The sequence below is a fragment of the Haliotis rufescens genome, unplaced genomic scaffold (assembly GCF_023055435.1).
Source record: "Haliotis rufescens isolate VD_foot unplaced genomic scaffold, xgHalRufe1.0.p SCAF_1, whole genome shotgun sequence".
Classification (NCBI taxonomy): Eukaryota; Metazoa; Mollusca; class Gastropoda; order Lepetellida; family Haliotidae; genus Haliotis; species Haliotis rufescens.
Window position 1 is genome coordinate 88,319,377 of NW_025963779.1, and position 17,092 is coordinate 88,336,468.

Here is a 17,092-nt window from a genome sequence, read left to right on the forward strand (position 1 = left end):
TTCTAAAATATCATCCTGCCAATGATAAGAATGATTCAAATGAGTAACTGTATCTATACTATCAATATATCCACGTTCTAACGTCCTAAATATCTATCATATTATGGGGTTGTTTCTTTGTTTGTTGTTTACGCAATATTAAAGCTACATGACGGTGGTTTGTAAATATTAATTTAGTCTTAACCAGACAATCCAGTGATTGACACCATGAGGATCGATCTACCAATTTGGATACGATGACATGCATCATCCAAGTCAGAGATCCTGACCACCCGAATAATTCTAACCTGAATCTTCACGGGCAGGTTAAAGCCGGTTCAAGTCGGATAAAGCCAACGGATAGAAACGTAGCCACGAGTGTAAAATCCTCTTTTTCCCCCGTCACGAGATGAGAGAAACATGATATTTCACAAGATACATGGTATATCCTATTTATTATACACTTTTTGTGTAGTTGTCTACCGGAAAACTAAATTATTTCAATACAAACGTAAAACCTTGATACACAGGTACGGTTCGCCACTCTTTGTATTTGTAACTAAAAAGTAGTTTCGTGTTTGCAAAATTATAAAGAAATATAAACAAAAGTAACAAATAAATTCTAGGTTACGAAAATTCTGTATCATACATATACAAACGATTCTATACAAAATCAACAAAAAATATTCTTGAAAAACTGGGACACCGCTGTTGGAAGCGAAAGAATACACGCTGGTCAAGTAACAAAAATGGCGCTTTGCGAAACGAGCAGTCTCGATCGACGAGTTGAATGAGAAGTTTACAGTTTATAGCGAAACATTTTCGAGAGAAAAACAAACGGCAAGAAGTGATATTAACTCCATAAATGACCATATGTTATTATTTTGCATTGTAAATGTGGAACTAACGTAAAAAGAACGTCAACCGTTTGTGTTCGGGCTAGACACTTACGGTAAAGGGAGACAATTTAAGGGGACGTAACTCTTGTTTGACAATAGTTCCGTCATACTGTTGTGTTCACTGCAGTGAAAATATCACTTTTCTCAACTTCAGAAGACTCGTTCTTTCATTTCTTTCCCACTGAAGTATATAATAAACCACGCTTCGTTCTTCATTGATCTTTTCGATTTATCGCGTAGCTATCTTCTATATATATCAATACAGTAGCTCGCATCAATATTTTCTACATCACAAAATAGTCGTTCCTGTAAATATATCCTACATAAAGATACAGTGGCCCCCGTCAATATATCCTGCATCACAATACAGTAGCTCCCGTCAATATATCCTACATCACAATGCAGTAGCTCCAGTCAATATATCCTACATCACAATCGGTAGCTCCTGTCAATATATCCTACATCGCAATACAATAGCTCCAGTCAATATATCCTTGATCTCAATTCACTAATTACCGCCAATCCGAAAACCCCACCCACTTACCTTGAGGCAATACCGTCATTGAAGCCCAGTTGCCTACACACAGCTTGTGGGACGTTCGGTGAACGATAACTGTAGCACACGGTGCCTCGCACGCCCTCGTAGATGATCTCTACCCTCCCTGACATCGCAGTTCCTCCAACCAGCTCCAAGCGGGTTGCTGTAGCGGATCAAGTATGTAACGTAGAGAACGAGATCATTAATACCACCGTAACCTTGATGGGCATATATTGTATGGATCATGGTGTGTGTGTGCGTGTGTGCGTGCGCGCGCGTGTATGTGTATTGGGGCAGGTCAATTATAAGAACGAGCTTGTTTTCTCAAATATAATGATTTAAATCTTCCAAATCTTCTAACAAAAACGTTGCACCTTTTTTTTAAATGACTGATGAGTACTCATAAGATAATAATCTTCTCCAAATCAACGGAATTAAATGTGTGGAAAGGATAACGATTTGCCTTTCAGAAACATTTATTATGAAGTAAAAAAGGCCATGGTATTGATTTTAAAGTCCTCTACGTTCATGGTCTCTGTAGGGAAGTTGGAAGTCGTTCAACTCACGATTGTTTCTGTAACACAAAACACCTGCGTCGAAATCAGCATAATTCCGAGATGTGCAGACCTCACTTCCGGTGGCACAATTAAACAGAGAGGTCTCGTTGCCGAAGCAGTTCACCTCGGACAACAGGAACGGTCCAAAAGCTCGTGTGTAGAACTGATAGCTGACACCACCCGCCATTCCCAGTTGGCGGCAGACGACACCTGCGTCTGTGTCATCCCAATTCACCTCGCAGATTCTCCCGGAAATTCCAGACTTTGTAACTGCCACGTGGCCCGTGACAGAACTATACTGGTCAGGTCCGCCAGTGAGCTTGATAGAAGTGTCTGAAAGTTAAATAGGGTATGATACCTTAACAATTATTCATAAACACCTAGGAGTTCAAATGTACTGTCTTCGTATATAGAGAATAACTTGTGTCGATTATGTGCCGAACAGATTCCATTTGGGGTAAAAGGCCCCAAAAGGTGATGAAGAGAGAGAGAGAGAGAGAGAGAGAGAGAGAGAGAGAGAGAGAGAGAGATGGAAAGAGAAAGAGAGAGAGAGAGAGAGAGAGAGAGAGAGAGAGAGAATGGTTGATAGTGCAGCGGGCATATAATGTCGATCCACGGCCCCCCTGATACGAGGGGCCAGACCTGGTCGGCAATGGTTATCATGTGTCATCTGTAGGATGACTCCACACCCTGATACATCCTCCCCAAACAACAGACAGTGATACGAACGTGCTCAGCCCCACGTTGGGCCACAGTGTCGTGGACATGTCCGCTTCCCGTGATGGGACCTTTTGATCCGAGGTCAGACGCCTTGTGAGCCTTGTCCATATGACCTAACTCCGACAGCAAGCTTACAAAGTACATATGTCACCTGATGACTCGCAACATAAGTATCGGCGTCGAGCTACAGTGACTGCTACGACACATGGTCCGGCATGTTACATATCTTATGGTTGGCAATGTTGCAACCAATCAAGTCACCATCCTCAACAGACCGCATGCAAGTTGGTTACCCATTCCAAGTATCTAAGCAGGCTCACACAAGAATGTCCCACCCGAGAACAGAATCGTTTGGTTTCCGTTACTTACTTGTATTTAGAGTGCCATTGTAGCAGGAAACTGACGCATATCGGGTATAGCCCTGACGACTGCATGTCCCACTTCCCAACGTGCAATTACTGATTGAGGCCTCGTTACCAGTGCAGGTGATGTTGCTGCCTAAGTAGTAGTAGTAGTAGGTGCCATAGGATCCCCTTGGCAAGGCTCGGCCATTCTGGAAGCCAAGTTCTCGACAGACGACTTTTGCAGCCGTGTCATCAAAGCCAGTTCCACAAAGGGGCTGCCATCTCGAGTACCTTCCGACCTGCCTCCAGATGAGGACTACACCGTGGCCATGATCTCCTCCGTATAATCTCACTGAAAACGACGTGAAACTCACACTTAAAATGAAATATTTTCAGAAAGGAATGTGGGACATTTTCTTCATCAAAGTGTCCCTCTCTTCCCCATTCTTACGAAAATACTGAATCCGTGGTTTGATTGACTGGACACCCTAACAACCCAGAGCTACGTTCCGACCCCTTTACAAATCTGTCTACAGTTGGTGCCTAAAACCGCTGGTGTTCAAAAAACAAAATATCAGGACCAAAGTGACAAATGTCCTCGCCTTTTTCGCGCAGGTTGGAAACAGCCGTGTTGTATGTAAAAATAACAATGCGTTTACCATTTGTCCACCAATATGATGACGGCATGTACATAATCTAGTCTGTATCAGACAAACCAGTGATTGATAGTATGAACAACGTTCCGCGACGCATATATTAAAATATAAAGAGATTGGTGCTTAACCATTTTGTCCGGGTGTATATTTCATGTATCAGACAAACAAGAGCGTTATCGTTGTCCCCTTTGGTAAGGGTTAGTCAAAGGATTTTGTTTAAGATTTCTAATTTACATTCATTGAAGCAGGTGACTGAAGCGTCCTTCGAGTGGTCGACACAGGATGATGCAGGATTCCTCCAGCCTCGGTTACGACAGGACCACAGTGTCTGTTCAGATCCCCCACAATATAAACGATCCATAAAGATGGGACCGCTCCCTCTCCCGTAGTACGAAGCTGGTTGGAAACAAAGCCAGGAATGCAAGTGTTATTGAGATTTGTCAGTGAAAAGCTTAGATTACATTTCCTTAGAAAGAAAACAATTCTGTGGATCGGAGAGATAGAATTACAACGGTGTAATATCGTGCAGATTTAAAATACACAAAGATGTAGCCTACCAGTCAGGTAGTTTCCGTCCTTGAAGCCTAACATTTGGCAGACAACTCTTGCATCTCCGTTCGTGAAGCTGTTGTCACAGACTGTGCCTGTCTCTCCGTCGAGGGTGATTTCCACTCGGCCGTGGCTGGAATCTCCACCAGCAAGGCTGAGTTGTGGAGGACCTAGAACGACATGTATTGGAGATTAGAGTCCGTGAACCCGTCCCCATAATATCTTCCCAGAATTCGCACAGTTTAAATGTGCACGACAACAAAAAGGAATTTTTTACGACCATTTCTATTTTTTCGCATGTATGATTGTGGCGCTGTGTATTATACAGTAGATATGCCAATGACATATATATTTTTATTTATTGTAACGACCACGTTATGACCTTTCACCTTCACATAATCTTTGTAAAACTAACACTAAAGGTTGGACATCTCCCATGAAACGACACGTCCCGAAGCTAAGTAATATTGTGTATGGAAGAGCCCAGTAATGATCTTGGAAAACTGGATCCCAGAAATTGATGTGATGTTTTTATTTTGACAGATTAAGTGAAGACATCACTTCTACAAGCATTTGTAATTGTAATGATATTAGAATGTACGTATGATGACACATGGCCATCTGATACAGCTTCGACTGGACCAATTCGAAGAAGTGCAAGCATGGGTCTCTACTCTGTTAATAATGTCTTATTGGGAAGCTAATTTCTATCTGTGTATATCAAGGTAGCGTTTTACTATTGCAGAAGGCTTAAAATCTTTAGACCCGAGATTAAAAAAGGAAACTAACTCAACGGATAGGTACAGAAGAAACATTGATTGTTTAGAATACAATAGACACAAGATGAATAGGTGTCTTCATACTTCGCCATAATCAAACTTTAATAACAAACATGACTCCCGTTTCACCAGAACTGTCTCAACATTTAGGTGACGGACGAAAATTATTTAATGTCTAAACTTACCGGTATTGTAACAGAGGACATTGGCAGGATAGCAGGAGCCTGTTGGTACTCCCCAGACGGAGGAAACACATTGGTCCAGACTCGTCTCCTGGCCAGTACAGTTCACTGACGTGATCCACACAGGAAGGTCAGTCCTTGCGTACGTAGTGCCGTAGGTGACACCGCCTCTGAAGCCAAGATGCTTGCACACCACGTTGGAGGCGTTGACGTTCCAGTTGCTGGCACAAATTTTACCCGCAACCCCGAGCTTTGTGACTTCAACTTGCCCTGACACGTCTGTGCCGTTTACAAGACGAAGGCTGAATCCTGTAATTGAAGTGATTGGACCAATAGGCTCCCCTGGATATGCGTACACAAACATCTGCATCTTCAACACACTACCATCCTCCATAATGATACAACCAGTTAAATATTGACACTATGTTAAATGACGAGTAATATGCTTCGAAAGCGCATGTGACACATTTTAGTTATCATTCGCGACTCCAGATGAAAATTGCTGGTGCGGCATGTAATATAAACTCACTCACTCACTCACTATTACCATTCACAAAAGCTTTCTTTGGGCCTTATTGTTTTGGGGGGAAATGTTTAGAAACGACAAAAAGTAGCCTTTCCTTCATCTTCCCGAGGCAAGAGCGTCCACTAGCCTGTCTCTCGCTTCCGTGGGATAAACATTTGAACGGAGGAGGCGTTGCACAGTACCTGGGAAGCACTGCCTTACAATCGCAACCATATTTTAGACATTCCGGATTGTTCGTTTGTTCAGTTTTCAAAATCTTAATCGAGAACTGTGTCAACATATTTTTCAAGCGTAGTCTGAAATGGAAGTCGCCAGGTTGAAACGAGTGCCGTAAAGCTAGAGAAAGCTGCTTTCTAATTGGCTGATATCGACTTCTTATGAGTCGTTTTAGTAGTCGGTCAAAGTTCGCGAAAGGTTGTTCTGACGTGACCTTAATGGGATGTCCTCAGATGTCCTCTTTGTTTAGAGGCAGCGAGAACTTAGATCTGATTTTAATGAGATTGCTAGCCTTTTTAGTAGGCTTTGATAAAGTCTAGTGGTCACTCTTTACACAGGTATACTAGGCATTGAGGCATGAAGAGCTAACAATACAGCACTCGGCACCTAGGTGTTATCTTCTTTGCAGCCTACTAGATCCAGGTGAGCCAATGATAAGCACACTCTTACCCATCTCAACTTCACCCTTCGGTTGAGAGTAGCAGATTGCTGACGCGAATCGTTTATAACTGCAGTCTCTGTTACGCAGTTGATTTGTGCAGTTGAAGATGCTAGCTTCGTTCCCAGAACAGTTAAAGTTCGTCCTTGAGCGCCTTGTGTACAGGGTTGGATTACGGGTGTAGGGGCTGAGTTTACTGCAACACAGAGCTGACCCATCCCGGTAGCCCAGAGACCTGACGATATAAATAGAGTTTCCGTGACAATTGATTGGCTAACCAAACAGTTTCGTTCATAAACCGAAAACATAGGCTGAGTTCACCGACTACTTGTTCCTGATTGGCTGATAATATAACAGGCGGAGTTTGTGCTGTATTACTGCGCTGACTGTATCACTGATCGCGTGCTTTTGTCCACAGTTGTTGAGTGTTAATGGTTAAATAATCAGTCTGTGAAGTTACAAGTGCTGACGTATTTATTTTTCTAAAATGACGTTAATGAAATTCCGTTTATGGAGTTGTAAACAAACACACCGATGTGCACACTTTGCGTAAATCCGCGAAAATATTTGAGTCAAATTCTTGAATAACTGACAAAACAGATTACCATACATACATCCAGTTATGGAGGTACATTGACCTGATTCCTGTGATAGGAAGACTAGCTTGTGGTGTTACCTGAATCATTTTCTACCAATTGGTGCTGAATCTACTGTATGGATGAATCTCCATCTGTACCTTGATGTTTCACATGTTTCATACCTGGTGTTGTGTATCGGGAGCCAGAGATGCCCACGAGCAGGCTATCAGAAAGTTAATTTAACTCAAGCTGGGAACCATTACCACCACACAGGGTCATGATCTCCATGTTAACGCCACATCTGGTGACCCAAGACACATGGGGGGCGGTCGGGTAGCCTAGTGGTTAAAGCATTCGCTCGTCACGCCAAAGACCCTGGTTTGATTCCTGACATGGGTACAATGTGTGAAGCCCATTTCTGGTGTCCCCCGCTGTGATATTGCTGGAATATTGCTAAAAGCGGCGTAAAACCATACTTACTCACTCACTCACTCACTCACTCAAGACACATGGTGAGGTGAGGTGAGGTGACATGGGGTTTAACGTCGCGTCCAAGATTATTGCACTTATATAGCGACGTGCATGTACGTGTGTGTGTTTGTGTGGCTGCTTGTACTACTCCGGACTGATACTGATTTATAGTGCTAGCTCACTGAGATACCATGCCGCAGTTTAACGTGAATACCCCACTCAGACACAGTATACTGACTCCGAGCCGACCTGTCCTTGTTTTAGCCCCTCAATGGCGAGCGCCAGACAGGGTAACAACAAGTACCATCTTTTAACGTCTTTTGATATGACGCGGCCGGGGATCGAACCCCGGACCTTCCGCTCTCCGGGCGGACGCTCTACCACTAGACCACGGAGGCGGTCCCAAGACACATGGATGTCAACGTCCGAGTACATACGTTTGAAGCCTACTTCGTGCTCCTTCATCAGGCTACTCCAACAAATCGAGCAGTGAAACATTCACCTGGATTAAGATGCAATAAAAAGCCCTGAAATGTTATGTATAAAGAATAAACACTTTCAGATCCATATATCCTAGGTCTCTTTGAACCACAAGCTAAATGTCTATCAAAGACGTCTGGTGAGTAACGGTTGTTATATACCAAATACCTGCACAAAACCTGGGCATCTCTGTCGTCCCAGCTAGAGTCGCACACTGGTTTCCAGCCGGTCGGATCTCGGTATTGCACAGCACCAAACGATGTGGAAGGCGCTCTGTTCCCGGAGACTAGCGTGTTGCCAACCAAACGGACTGCAAAGTAAGTATTCAGGCATAAGTGGCTACATTTTCCTTTCAATTAACACACATGTAACGCATGTTCGGTGATGTTCAGATGTACTAGCTATGTATGTCTTTGGGACAGACACCCAATATGTTTCTAGGACTGTCGGTACCATTCCCGTGCACTTAAGTGGTAAACGTCTGAGACTTCGGGTTTTTCTCCCCCATTAACCTGATGTAACTGGAATTCTGTTAAACCGAACTCACTCATTCACAAAGAAGATGCAAATTATGAAAACGACTCTTTAATTATTCCAAGCAAGACCCGTAAAAAACGTTTTAATGTTCAATATGTAACAAGACATTGTCCGATCATCTATACTGCGTGTATGTGTTACATAAACAACCCTGTCTGGGCCCACTTGCACAAAGCGATCTTAGCGCTACGACTATTGTAAGCCTATGTTAAAGTATGGTAGTTACGATCATCTTAGCGCTAAGATCCCTTTGTGCAAGTGGGCCTTGTTGTTTATTGCTGCACTCAGCAATATTCCAGCTGAAAGACGGCGGTCTGAAAATAATCGAGTCTGGACCAGACAATCCAGTGATTGACATCATGAGCATCGAACTCATTTGGGATACGATGACATGCATCAACCAACTCAGTAAGACTGCCCACCCGATCCCGTTAGCCTCCTCTTACGACAAGCGTGGGTTGCTGAAGACCAATTCTACCCCGGATCTTCAAGGGGGACAAGCGTTGGTTGCTGAAGACCAATTCTAACCCGGATCTTCACGGGGGACAAGCGTGGGTAGCTGAAGCCCATTTTTAACCCGGATCTTCACGGGTTAGCAACACCCCTGCAAAACGTTAAGGTTATATTGGAATGTATAGTGTTGAAACTCACAGTTATCGTTGGAACAAGACACTCCCGCATCTCTGTTATGGCTACGACAGTTGTGATTGGCCCAGCCAGCATACGGACATGAGGCGAGCGTGTTCTCATTGCCTGTACAATGTACGTTGTCCATGTAGATCATGCCGCTCCCACCGCCGTAGTTATAGAGGGCCTTTGGAAAAGCGATAATTGCAATAGTCATGTGTAGATTGTACATGTCAAGGTTCCCAATCAATATTGTTTTGAAATGAAATAGAACATGAATATGCCTATGAAAATAGGTGACCATTTTGGCACATCTTATTCCTCCATTTAATATTGGGTGAAGTTTGAACAAGTGTGTTGCTCAGTGATGGTGAGGAACTGTCAAGCAACTGGTATTTCTTTTCACGATAGAAACTAGAATGCGTGCATCGCCAGTACCTCATGAGCGCGCCTGCCCTACGTTTGATGAAGGAACACATGTCAGTACCTCACGACAGTGTACGCCCTACGCTTCATGAAGGAATTTATGTCAGTACCTCACGACCGTGTATGGTCTACGTTTGATGAAGGAACGCATGTCAGTACTTCACGACCGTGTACGCCCTACGCTTCATGAAGGAACGCATGTCAGTACCTCACCAGCGTGTATGGCCTACGTTTAATGAAGGAACACATGTCAGTACCTCACGAGCGTGTATGCCCTACGTTTAATGAAGGAACGTATGGCAGTACCTCACCAGCGTGTATGGCCTACGTTTAATGAAGGAACGTATGTCAGTACCTCACGAGCGTGTATGCCCTACGTTTGATGAAGGACGTACATGCCGGTGTGTGTGTGTGGCTGCTTGTACTTGTCCGGACTGATGCCGATTTATAGTGCTTGCTCTATACCATGCCGCCGTTTAACATGAATACCCAACTCAGACACAATATACTGACTCCGAGCCGACCAGTCCTTGTTTTAGCCCCTTAATACCGAGCGCCAGACAGGGTAACAACAAGTACCATTTTGTAACGTCTTTTGGTATGACGCGGCCAGGGATCGAACCCTGGGCCTTCCGCTCTCCGGGCGGACGCTCCACCACTAGACCACGGAGGGGGTCAAGATCAATATGTAAAGCTCAGACATTAAATAACTCAAAGTAACACCACACTTTTCGCTTCATAAAATCGAGTGGTCCAGATATCTTCACTGTCGCATGTATTTTAGTTTTCAACTATTTTCAGTAAGAAGATGTTGTGAATTTAGATCCAAAACTCGGGTCAAACATCTCATTTGTTTATATATTAATTTACATACCGTCCCCCAGCGGTAGCCCAGCATTCGACAGGTGACAGTAGCATCTTTGTTCCCCCAGTAATCGGAACACACTGTTCCCCATGGCGATGTAGCGTTGTTTCTGACTTCCACTCTACCATAGGTCGCAGAAGTGCCAACAATGCGGACTAAAATTGCTGAAATAAGAATTTAAAAAGTGGCATCAGGTTACTACATTCATTGGGACCATGGGTGGCCAAGTCGTCGACGTCCCCGCAGGTCGTGGTTCCAGGAGCCAGGGGTCGTGGGTTCGAATCCAAGATTCGTCCTTAATATGGTCCTTCGTTCGTCAGCTCCAGTTCGTGCTCGTGGGTTTCACCTCAGGGTAGACGTACAGGGTATACAATACTGTGGACTTTCTTCCGACATAATGGGGCGGTGGGAGTAGCCTAGTGGTTAAAGCGTTCGCTCTTCACGCCAAAGACCCGGGTTTGATTCCCCACAGTGGTACAATGTGTGAAGCCCATTTCTGGTGTCCCCCGCCGTGATATTGCTGGAATATTGCTAAAAGAGGCCAGACTCACTCACTCACTCACTCACTCACTCACTCACTTACTCACTCACTCACTCACTCCGCCATTATGCTGACGCATTGTACAGCTTGTGTTAGAGGCAGACATGTTTTCGGTCACTACTTCAAAAGTACTTACACAAAAAATGTATGGCCTTTTCTTTTAATGTTGTTTTGAGTCAAGAAAAGAATAGATGTTTTGAACTAATGTATATATAGCGATTTCGATTAGTGTCTAGATTAGGTCTTCAGCAACCCATACTTGCCGTAGAAGGCGACTATGCTTGTCGTCGAAGGCGATTAACGGGATCGAGTGGTCAGGCTCGCTGACTTGGTTAATACATGTCATCGATCCCAATTGCGTGGATCGATGCTCATGATGTCAATCACTGGATTGTCTGGTCCAGACTCGATTATTTACAGACTGGAATATTGCTGAGTGCGGCGTTAAACAACAAACAAATCTTACAGCGGCCCGACTCGATTATTTTACAGACAGCCGTCATATAGCTGGAATATTGCTGGGTGCGGCGTTAAACAACAAACAATCAAACAAATAGTGTCTAGTGTCTGATGATCACTACGTCAGATTAATTAATCGAAGAATGTTATAGGCATTTACATATTGCTGGAGTGCTGTATAGGATAATTCAGCTGAGCGCGGGGGCAGGAATAGCAATACAGAAGGGGAGTGTATTGGTAATTGTGACAGGTAAACGTGTGATAATGCGGTGATTATGACCATAATACACAGGGCAAAAGAGTGGACCCTTAAGTATAGAATCAGCCATGTCAGGTGTGGGTTAATGTAATGTAATCAGGAGACATCTTGTCATGCATGAACATGTGTTTGGCATGGTAGTTACTGTGGCGCATGTTTGTCAGTACAGGCGATTGTTGTAACACGATAGGCCCTGTATAATGTCTAACACGCCTCTTGTTGGGTAACTTTATCTGGCCATAGGTAATCACAGGGGCGTTTTCACAGGTACGGGAGATGTCGAGATGTGTCGGGAGGTGTCGGGAGATGTCGGGAGATGTCGGGAGATGTCGAAAGGTGTCGGGAGGTGTCGGGAGATGTCGAGAGGTGTCGGGAAGTGTCGGGAGATGTCGGGAGATGTCAGGAGGTGTCGAGCCAAGAGCAGACAACACGGGAGATAGCAGTTTTGATGGTAGACAAATACAACACTAGAGGATATCACTTCAGCTATGGCGACAGTTTGTGTTCCAGAATATAGTTGGAAAAAGTAGACAGACCTATGTGGATTAACTGGACTATTGATAAAGTTCCAGTACATGGAAGACGTGCATGGGTTAACTAGGGTATTAAAAAATTATATGGGAGACGTGCATGGGTTAACTGGGATATTGACAAAGTATATGGGAGACGTGCATGGGTTAACTGGATATTGACAAAGTATATGGAAGACGTGCATGGGTTAACTGGATATTGACAAAGTATTTGGTAGACGTGCATTGGTTAACTGGGATATTGACAAAGTATATGGGAGACGTGCATGGGTTAACTGGATATTGACAAAGTATATGGGAGACATGCATGGGTTAACTGGATATTGACAAAGTATATGGAAGACGTACATGGGTTAACTGGATATTGACAAAGTATATGGGAGACATGCATGGGTTAACTGGATATTGACAAAGTATATTGAAGACGTGAATGAGTTATCTGGATATTGACAAAGTATATGGTAGACGTGCATGGGTTAACTGGATATTGACAAAGTATATGGAAGACGTGAATGAGTTAACTGGATATTGACAAAGTATATGGTAGACATGCATGGGTTAACTGGATATTGACAAAGTATATGGAAGACGTGCATGGGTTAACTGGATATTGACAAAGTATATGGTAGACATGCAGGGGTTAACTGGATATTGACAAAGTATATGGAAGACGTGCATGGGTTAACTGGATATTGACAAAGTATATGGGAGACATGCATGGGTTAACTGGATAGTGACAAATCATATGGTAGACGTGCATGGGTTAACTGGATATTGACAAAGTATATGGGAGACATGCATGGGTTAACTGGATATTGACAAAGTATATGGAAGACGTGCATGGGTTAACTGGATATTGACAAAGTAGATGGGAGACGTGCATGGGTTAACTGGATATTGACAAATCATAAGGTAGACGTGCATGGGTTAACTGGATATTGACAAAGTATATGGGAGACATGCATGGGTTCACTGGATATTGACAAAGTATATGGTAGACGTGCATGGGTTAACTGGATATTGACAAAGTATATGGTAGACATGCATGGGTTAACTGGATATTGACAAAGTATATGGAAGACGTGCATGGGTTAACTGGATATTGAAAAAGTATATGGGAGACGTGCAGGGGTTAACTGGATATTGACAAAGTATATGGAAGACGTGCATGGGTTAACTGGATATTGACAAAGTATATGGGAGACATGCAGGGGTTAACTGGATAGTGACAAATCATATGGTAGACGTGCATGGGTTAACTGGATATTGACAAAGTATATGGGAGACATGCATGGGTTAACTGGATATTGACAAAGTATATGGAAGACGTGCATGGGTTAACTGGATATTGACAAAGTATATGGAAGACGTGCATGGGTTAACTGGATATTGACAAAGTATTTGGTAGACGTGCATTGGTTAACTGGGATATTGACAAAGTATATGGGAGACGTGCATGGGTTAACTGGATATTGATAAAGTATATGGGAGACATGCATGGGTTAACTGGATATTGACAAAGTATATGGAAGACGTGCATGGGTTAACTGGATATTGACAAAGTATATGGGAGACATGCATGGGTTAACTGGATATTGACAAAGTATATGGAAGACGTGAATGAGTTATCTGGATATTGACAAAGTATATGGTAGACATGCATGGGTTAACTGGATATTGACAAAGTATATGGAAGACGTGAATGAGTTAACTGGATATTGACAAAGTATATGGGAGACATGCATGGGTTAACTGGATATTGACAAAGTATATGGAAGACGTGCATGGGTTAACTGGATATTGACAAAGTATATGGGAGACGTGCAGGGGTTAACTGGATATTGACAAAGTAGATGGTAGACGTGCATGGGTTAACTGGATATTGACAAATCATAAGGTAGACGTGCATGGGTTAACTGGATATTGACAAAGTATATGGGAGACATGCGTGGGTTAACTGGATATTGACAAAGTATATGGTAGACGTGCATGGGTTAACTGGATATTGACAAAGTATATGGGAGACATGCAGGGGTTAACTGGATATTGACAAAGTATATGGTAGACGTGCATGGGTTAACTGGATATTGACAAAGTATATGGGAGACGTGCATGGGTTAACTGGATATTGACAAAGTATATGGTAGACGTGCATGGGTTAACTGGATATTGACAAAGTATATGGTAGACGTGCATGGGTTAACTGGATATAGACAAAGTATATGGGAGACGTGCAGGGGTTAACTGGACATTGACAAAGTATATGGGAGACGTGCAGGGGTTAACTGGATATTGACAAAGTATATGGGAGACGTGCATGGGTTAACTGGATATTGACAAAGTACATGGTAGACATATGAGGGTTACCTGGAGTAGAGACAAGGTATAACAAAAATTATTACTCGCCAAAACAAGTAGTGAAAACATGTTACTGTCTATTACTACAAGTCGTGTTTGTCATATATTGCCAACCGTCCTTACAACACTGTACTGACAATATCAGAGTCCATCACAAGTATATATAAATACAAGACCACTTCACAGTATGGAGACATGTCGAGGCACAACAAATACCGTACAGGTGTACCCCCGGCCACGTGTAGAAATAACACTGTCACAGTCTACTCTCGTGTCTGTTCATGGTTATTTTATCATTATTAACGTAGATACGTCGCGCCTCTGGTGAACAACATACATTTACCCCTAACTCGAGCACTACCCTACCTACCCCTTCCTTACCCTTTTGCTATCACTATCTTACCGTACACCACCTACACGATACCCTACGGCGTGAGCATACAGATGCATATATAGACATGGTAACTGTATATCTAAATGCATATATCCTGCTCGTTTGAAAGATTTTACAAACACATAACAACGCGATTCTTATGGAACTGTAAAAGTGGACTTACTGCTAGGTCGTTGTGTGTTAACACTGACCACAATGGCCAGTGCTAGGACCAGACATAGATGGTGGTCCATCTCAGACAAGATGTACACTCCGTCGGCGGTCACCTCTTACCGTAATGGACCAGGTCTGACTGACTGCAAAGGTGAGTGTGAATTTATCACATGCAACATACGCCCCCTAATTTATAATCCTCTTGTAATTTCTAGTATCATCGTGTGTGAAACACGGATGTGCCAGACCATCCTCAGTAAGTCACATGTCAAAGGTTTTGTCATCTAAGTTTCATAATGCACGAGTGTCGATGTCCACAGGTCGATTTCATTTTCTTCTAATCGAATTAAGTGATCTCGCAGTTATTACCCGATACCCACGAGTCGGACATTAGTAAATATAACATAAGCAATAGAGGAGCCACATGTAGTTGGATTCGGTTGAAAACACATATAACAGATGCATTTCGGTGTGCGGAGCTTCATCATTGCTGCTGTACAGTAGAGACGCATATGAGAGGTGCGATGTGCGGAGCTCCATCATTACTGCTTTTTATGTGTTTGTTTTGTTTTTGTTTAACGCTGCACTCAGCAATATTCCAGCTATAAGACGGCAATCTTTACATAATCGAGTCTGGACCAGACAATCCAGTGACTGACGTCATGAGCATCGATCCACGCGATTGGGATACGATGACATGCGTCAACCGAGTCGTTAGTCGCCTCTTACGACAAGCACAGTCGCCTTTTACAGCACGCATGGGTTGCTGAAGACCTGCCCCACCCCGGATCTTCACGGGTCACATTGCTGCTGTACGGTGGAGACATATCATGCAGGAACACGCCTCTGGTTGTTGCGGCGGTGTATTGTAACACGAGGAACATATGCTCATTTCACAACTACTAAATCCTGTAATGTACTCTGCATGGTGTCAGGTTGTAGTGTGTTCTACTTTGCATAAAGGAATATCAACTGTGTTGAACGTAAATTAAGAACTAGAATTAATCATTTTTCACATCAAGTGTGTCCATTTCATTTCACTATACAAAATTGTATTGTCCGGGTAAACTAGAATTCTCATGAATGATAAATATTCCAGACTGATTAACAGAACATTTGACCATGACCTTTGACTTTGATGACACATGCATGTCAGGCGCTGTTGAGCTATAGACATGTCATCGCCATGGGAGCTGTGTCAGTGAATACGAACTGTTACTGACACGTGTAAGGCAAGGCGTAGTCCAGTGGATCATATCCTATCAATACCCATGCCTGGGAACACCACAAGACACCACACACAAGAACTGGTGCTATCCTATCAATACCCATGCATGGGAACACCACAAGACACCACACACAAGAACTGGTGCTATCCCATCAATACCCATGCATGTGTACACCACAAGACACCACACACATAAACTGGTGCTATCCTATCAATACCCATGCATGGGTACACCACAAGACACCACACACATGAACTGGTGCTATCCAATCAATACCCATGCATGGGTACACCACAAGACACCACACACAAGAACTGGTGCTATCCTATCAATACCCATGCATGGGTACACCACAAGACACCACACACATGAACTGGTGCTATCCTATCAATACCCATGCATGGGTACACCACAAGACACCACACACATGAACTGGTGCTATCCTATCAATACCCATGCATGGGTACACCACAAGACACCACACACAAGAACTGGTGCTATCCTATCAATACCCATGCATGGGTACACCACAAGACACCACACACAAGAACTGGTGCTATCCTATCAATACCAATGCATGGGAACACCACAAGACACCACACACAAGAACTGGTGCTATCCTATCAATACCAATGCATGGGTACACCACAAGACACCACACACAAGAATTGGTGCTATCCTATCAATACCCATGCATGGGTACACCACAAGACACCACACACAAGAACTGGTGCTATCCTATCAATACCAATGCATGGGTACACCACAAGACACCACACACAAGAACTGGTGCTATCCTAT

At 43.4% G+C, this 17,092-nt stretch overlaps 1 protein-coding gene across 1 annotated transcript in view; it reads right to left on the reverse strand.

Moving 5' to 3' along the window:
• The window catches only part of LOC124118905, an 83,363-nt gene extending 68,160 nt beyond the window's left edge, over positions 1-15,203 (reverse strand). Inside the window, exons 1-11 of the mRNA XM_046481212.2 lie at positions 15,073-15,203; positions 10,378-10,532; positions 9,102-9,264; positions 8,082-8,223; positions 6,396-6,619; positions 5,207-5,512; positions 4,251-4,412; positions 3,928-4,089; positions 3,063-3,389; positions 1,983-2,306; positions 1,423-1,579 (exon numbers count right to left, since the gene is read on the reverse strand). Coding sequence (XP_046337168.2) covers positions 1,423-1,579; positions 1,983-2,306; positions 3,063-3,389; positions 3,928-4,089; positions 4,251-4,412; positions 5,207-5,512; positions 6,396-6,619; positions 8,082-8,223; positions 9,102-9,264; positions 10,378-10,532; positions 15,073-15,142 — 2,192 coding nt within the window. The 5' untranslated portion in view covers positions 15,143-15,203. The remainder of the gene's footprint in view (positions 1-1,422; positions 1,580-1,982; positions 2,307-3,062; positions 3,390-3,927; positions 4,090-4,250; positions 4,413-5,206; positions 5,513-6,395; positions 6,620-8,081; positions 8,224-9,101; positions 9,265-10,377; positions 10,533-15,072) is intronic.
• Between the last annotated feature and the right edge of the window lie 1,889 nt (positions 15,204-17,092).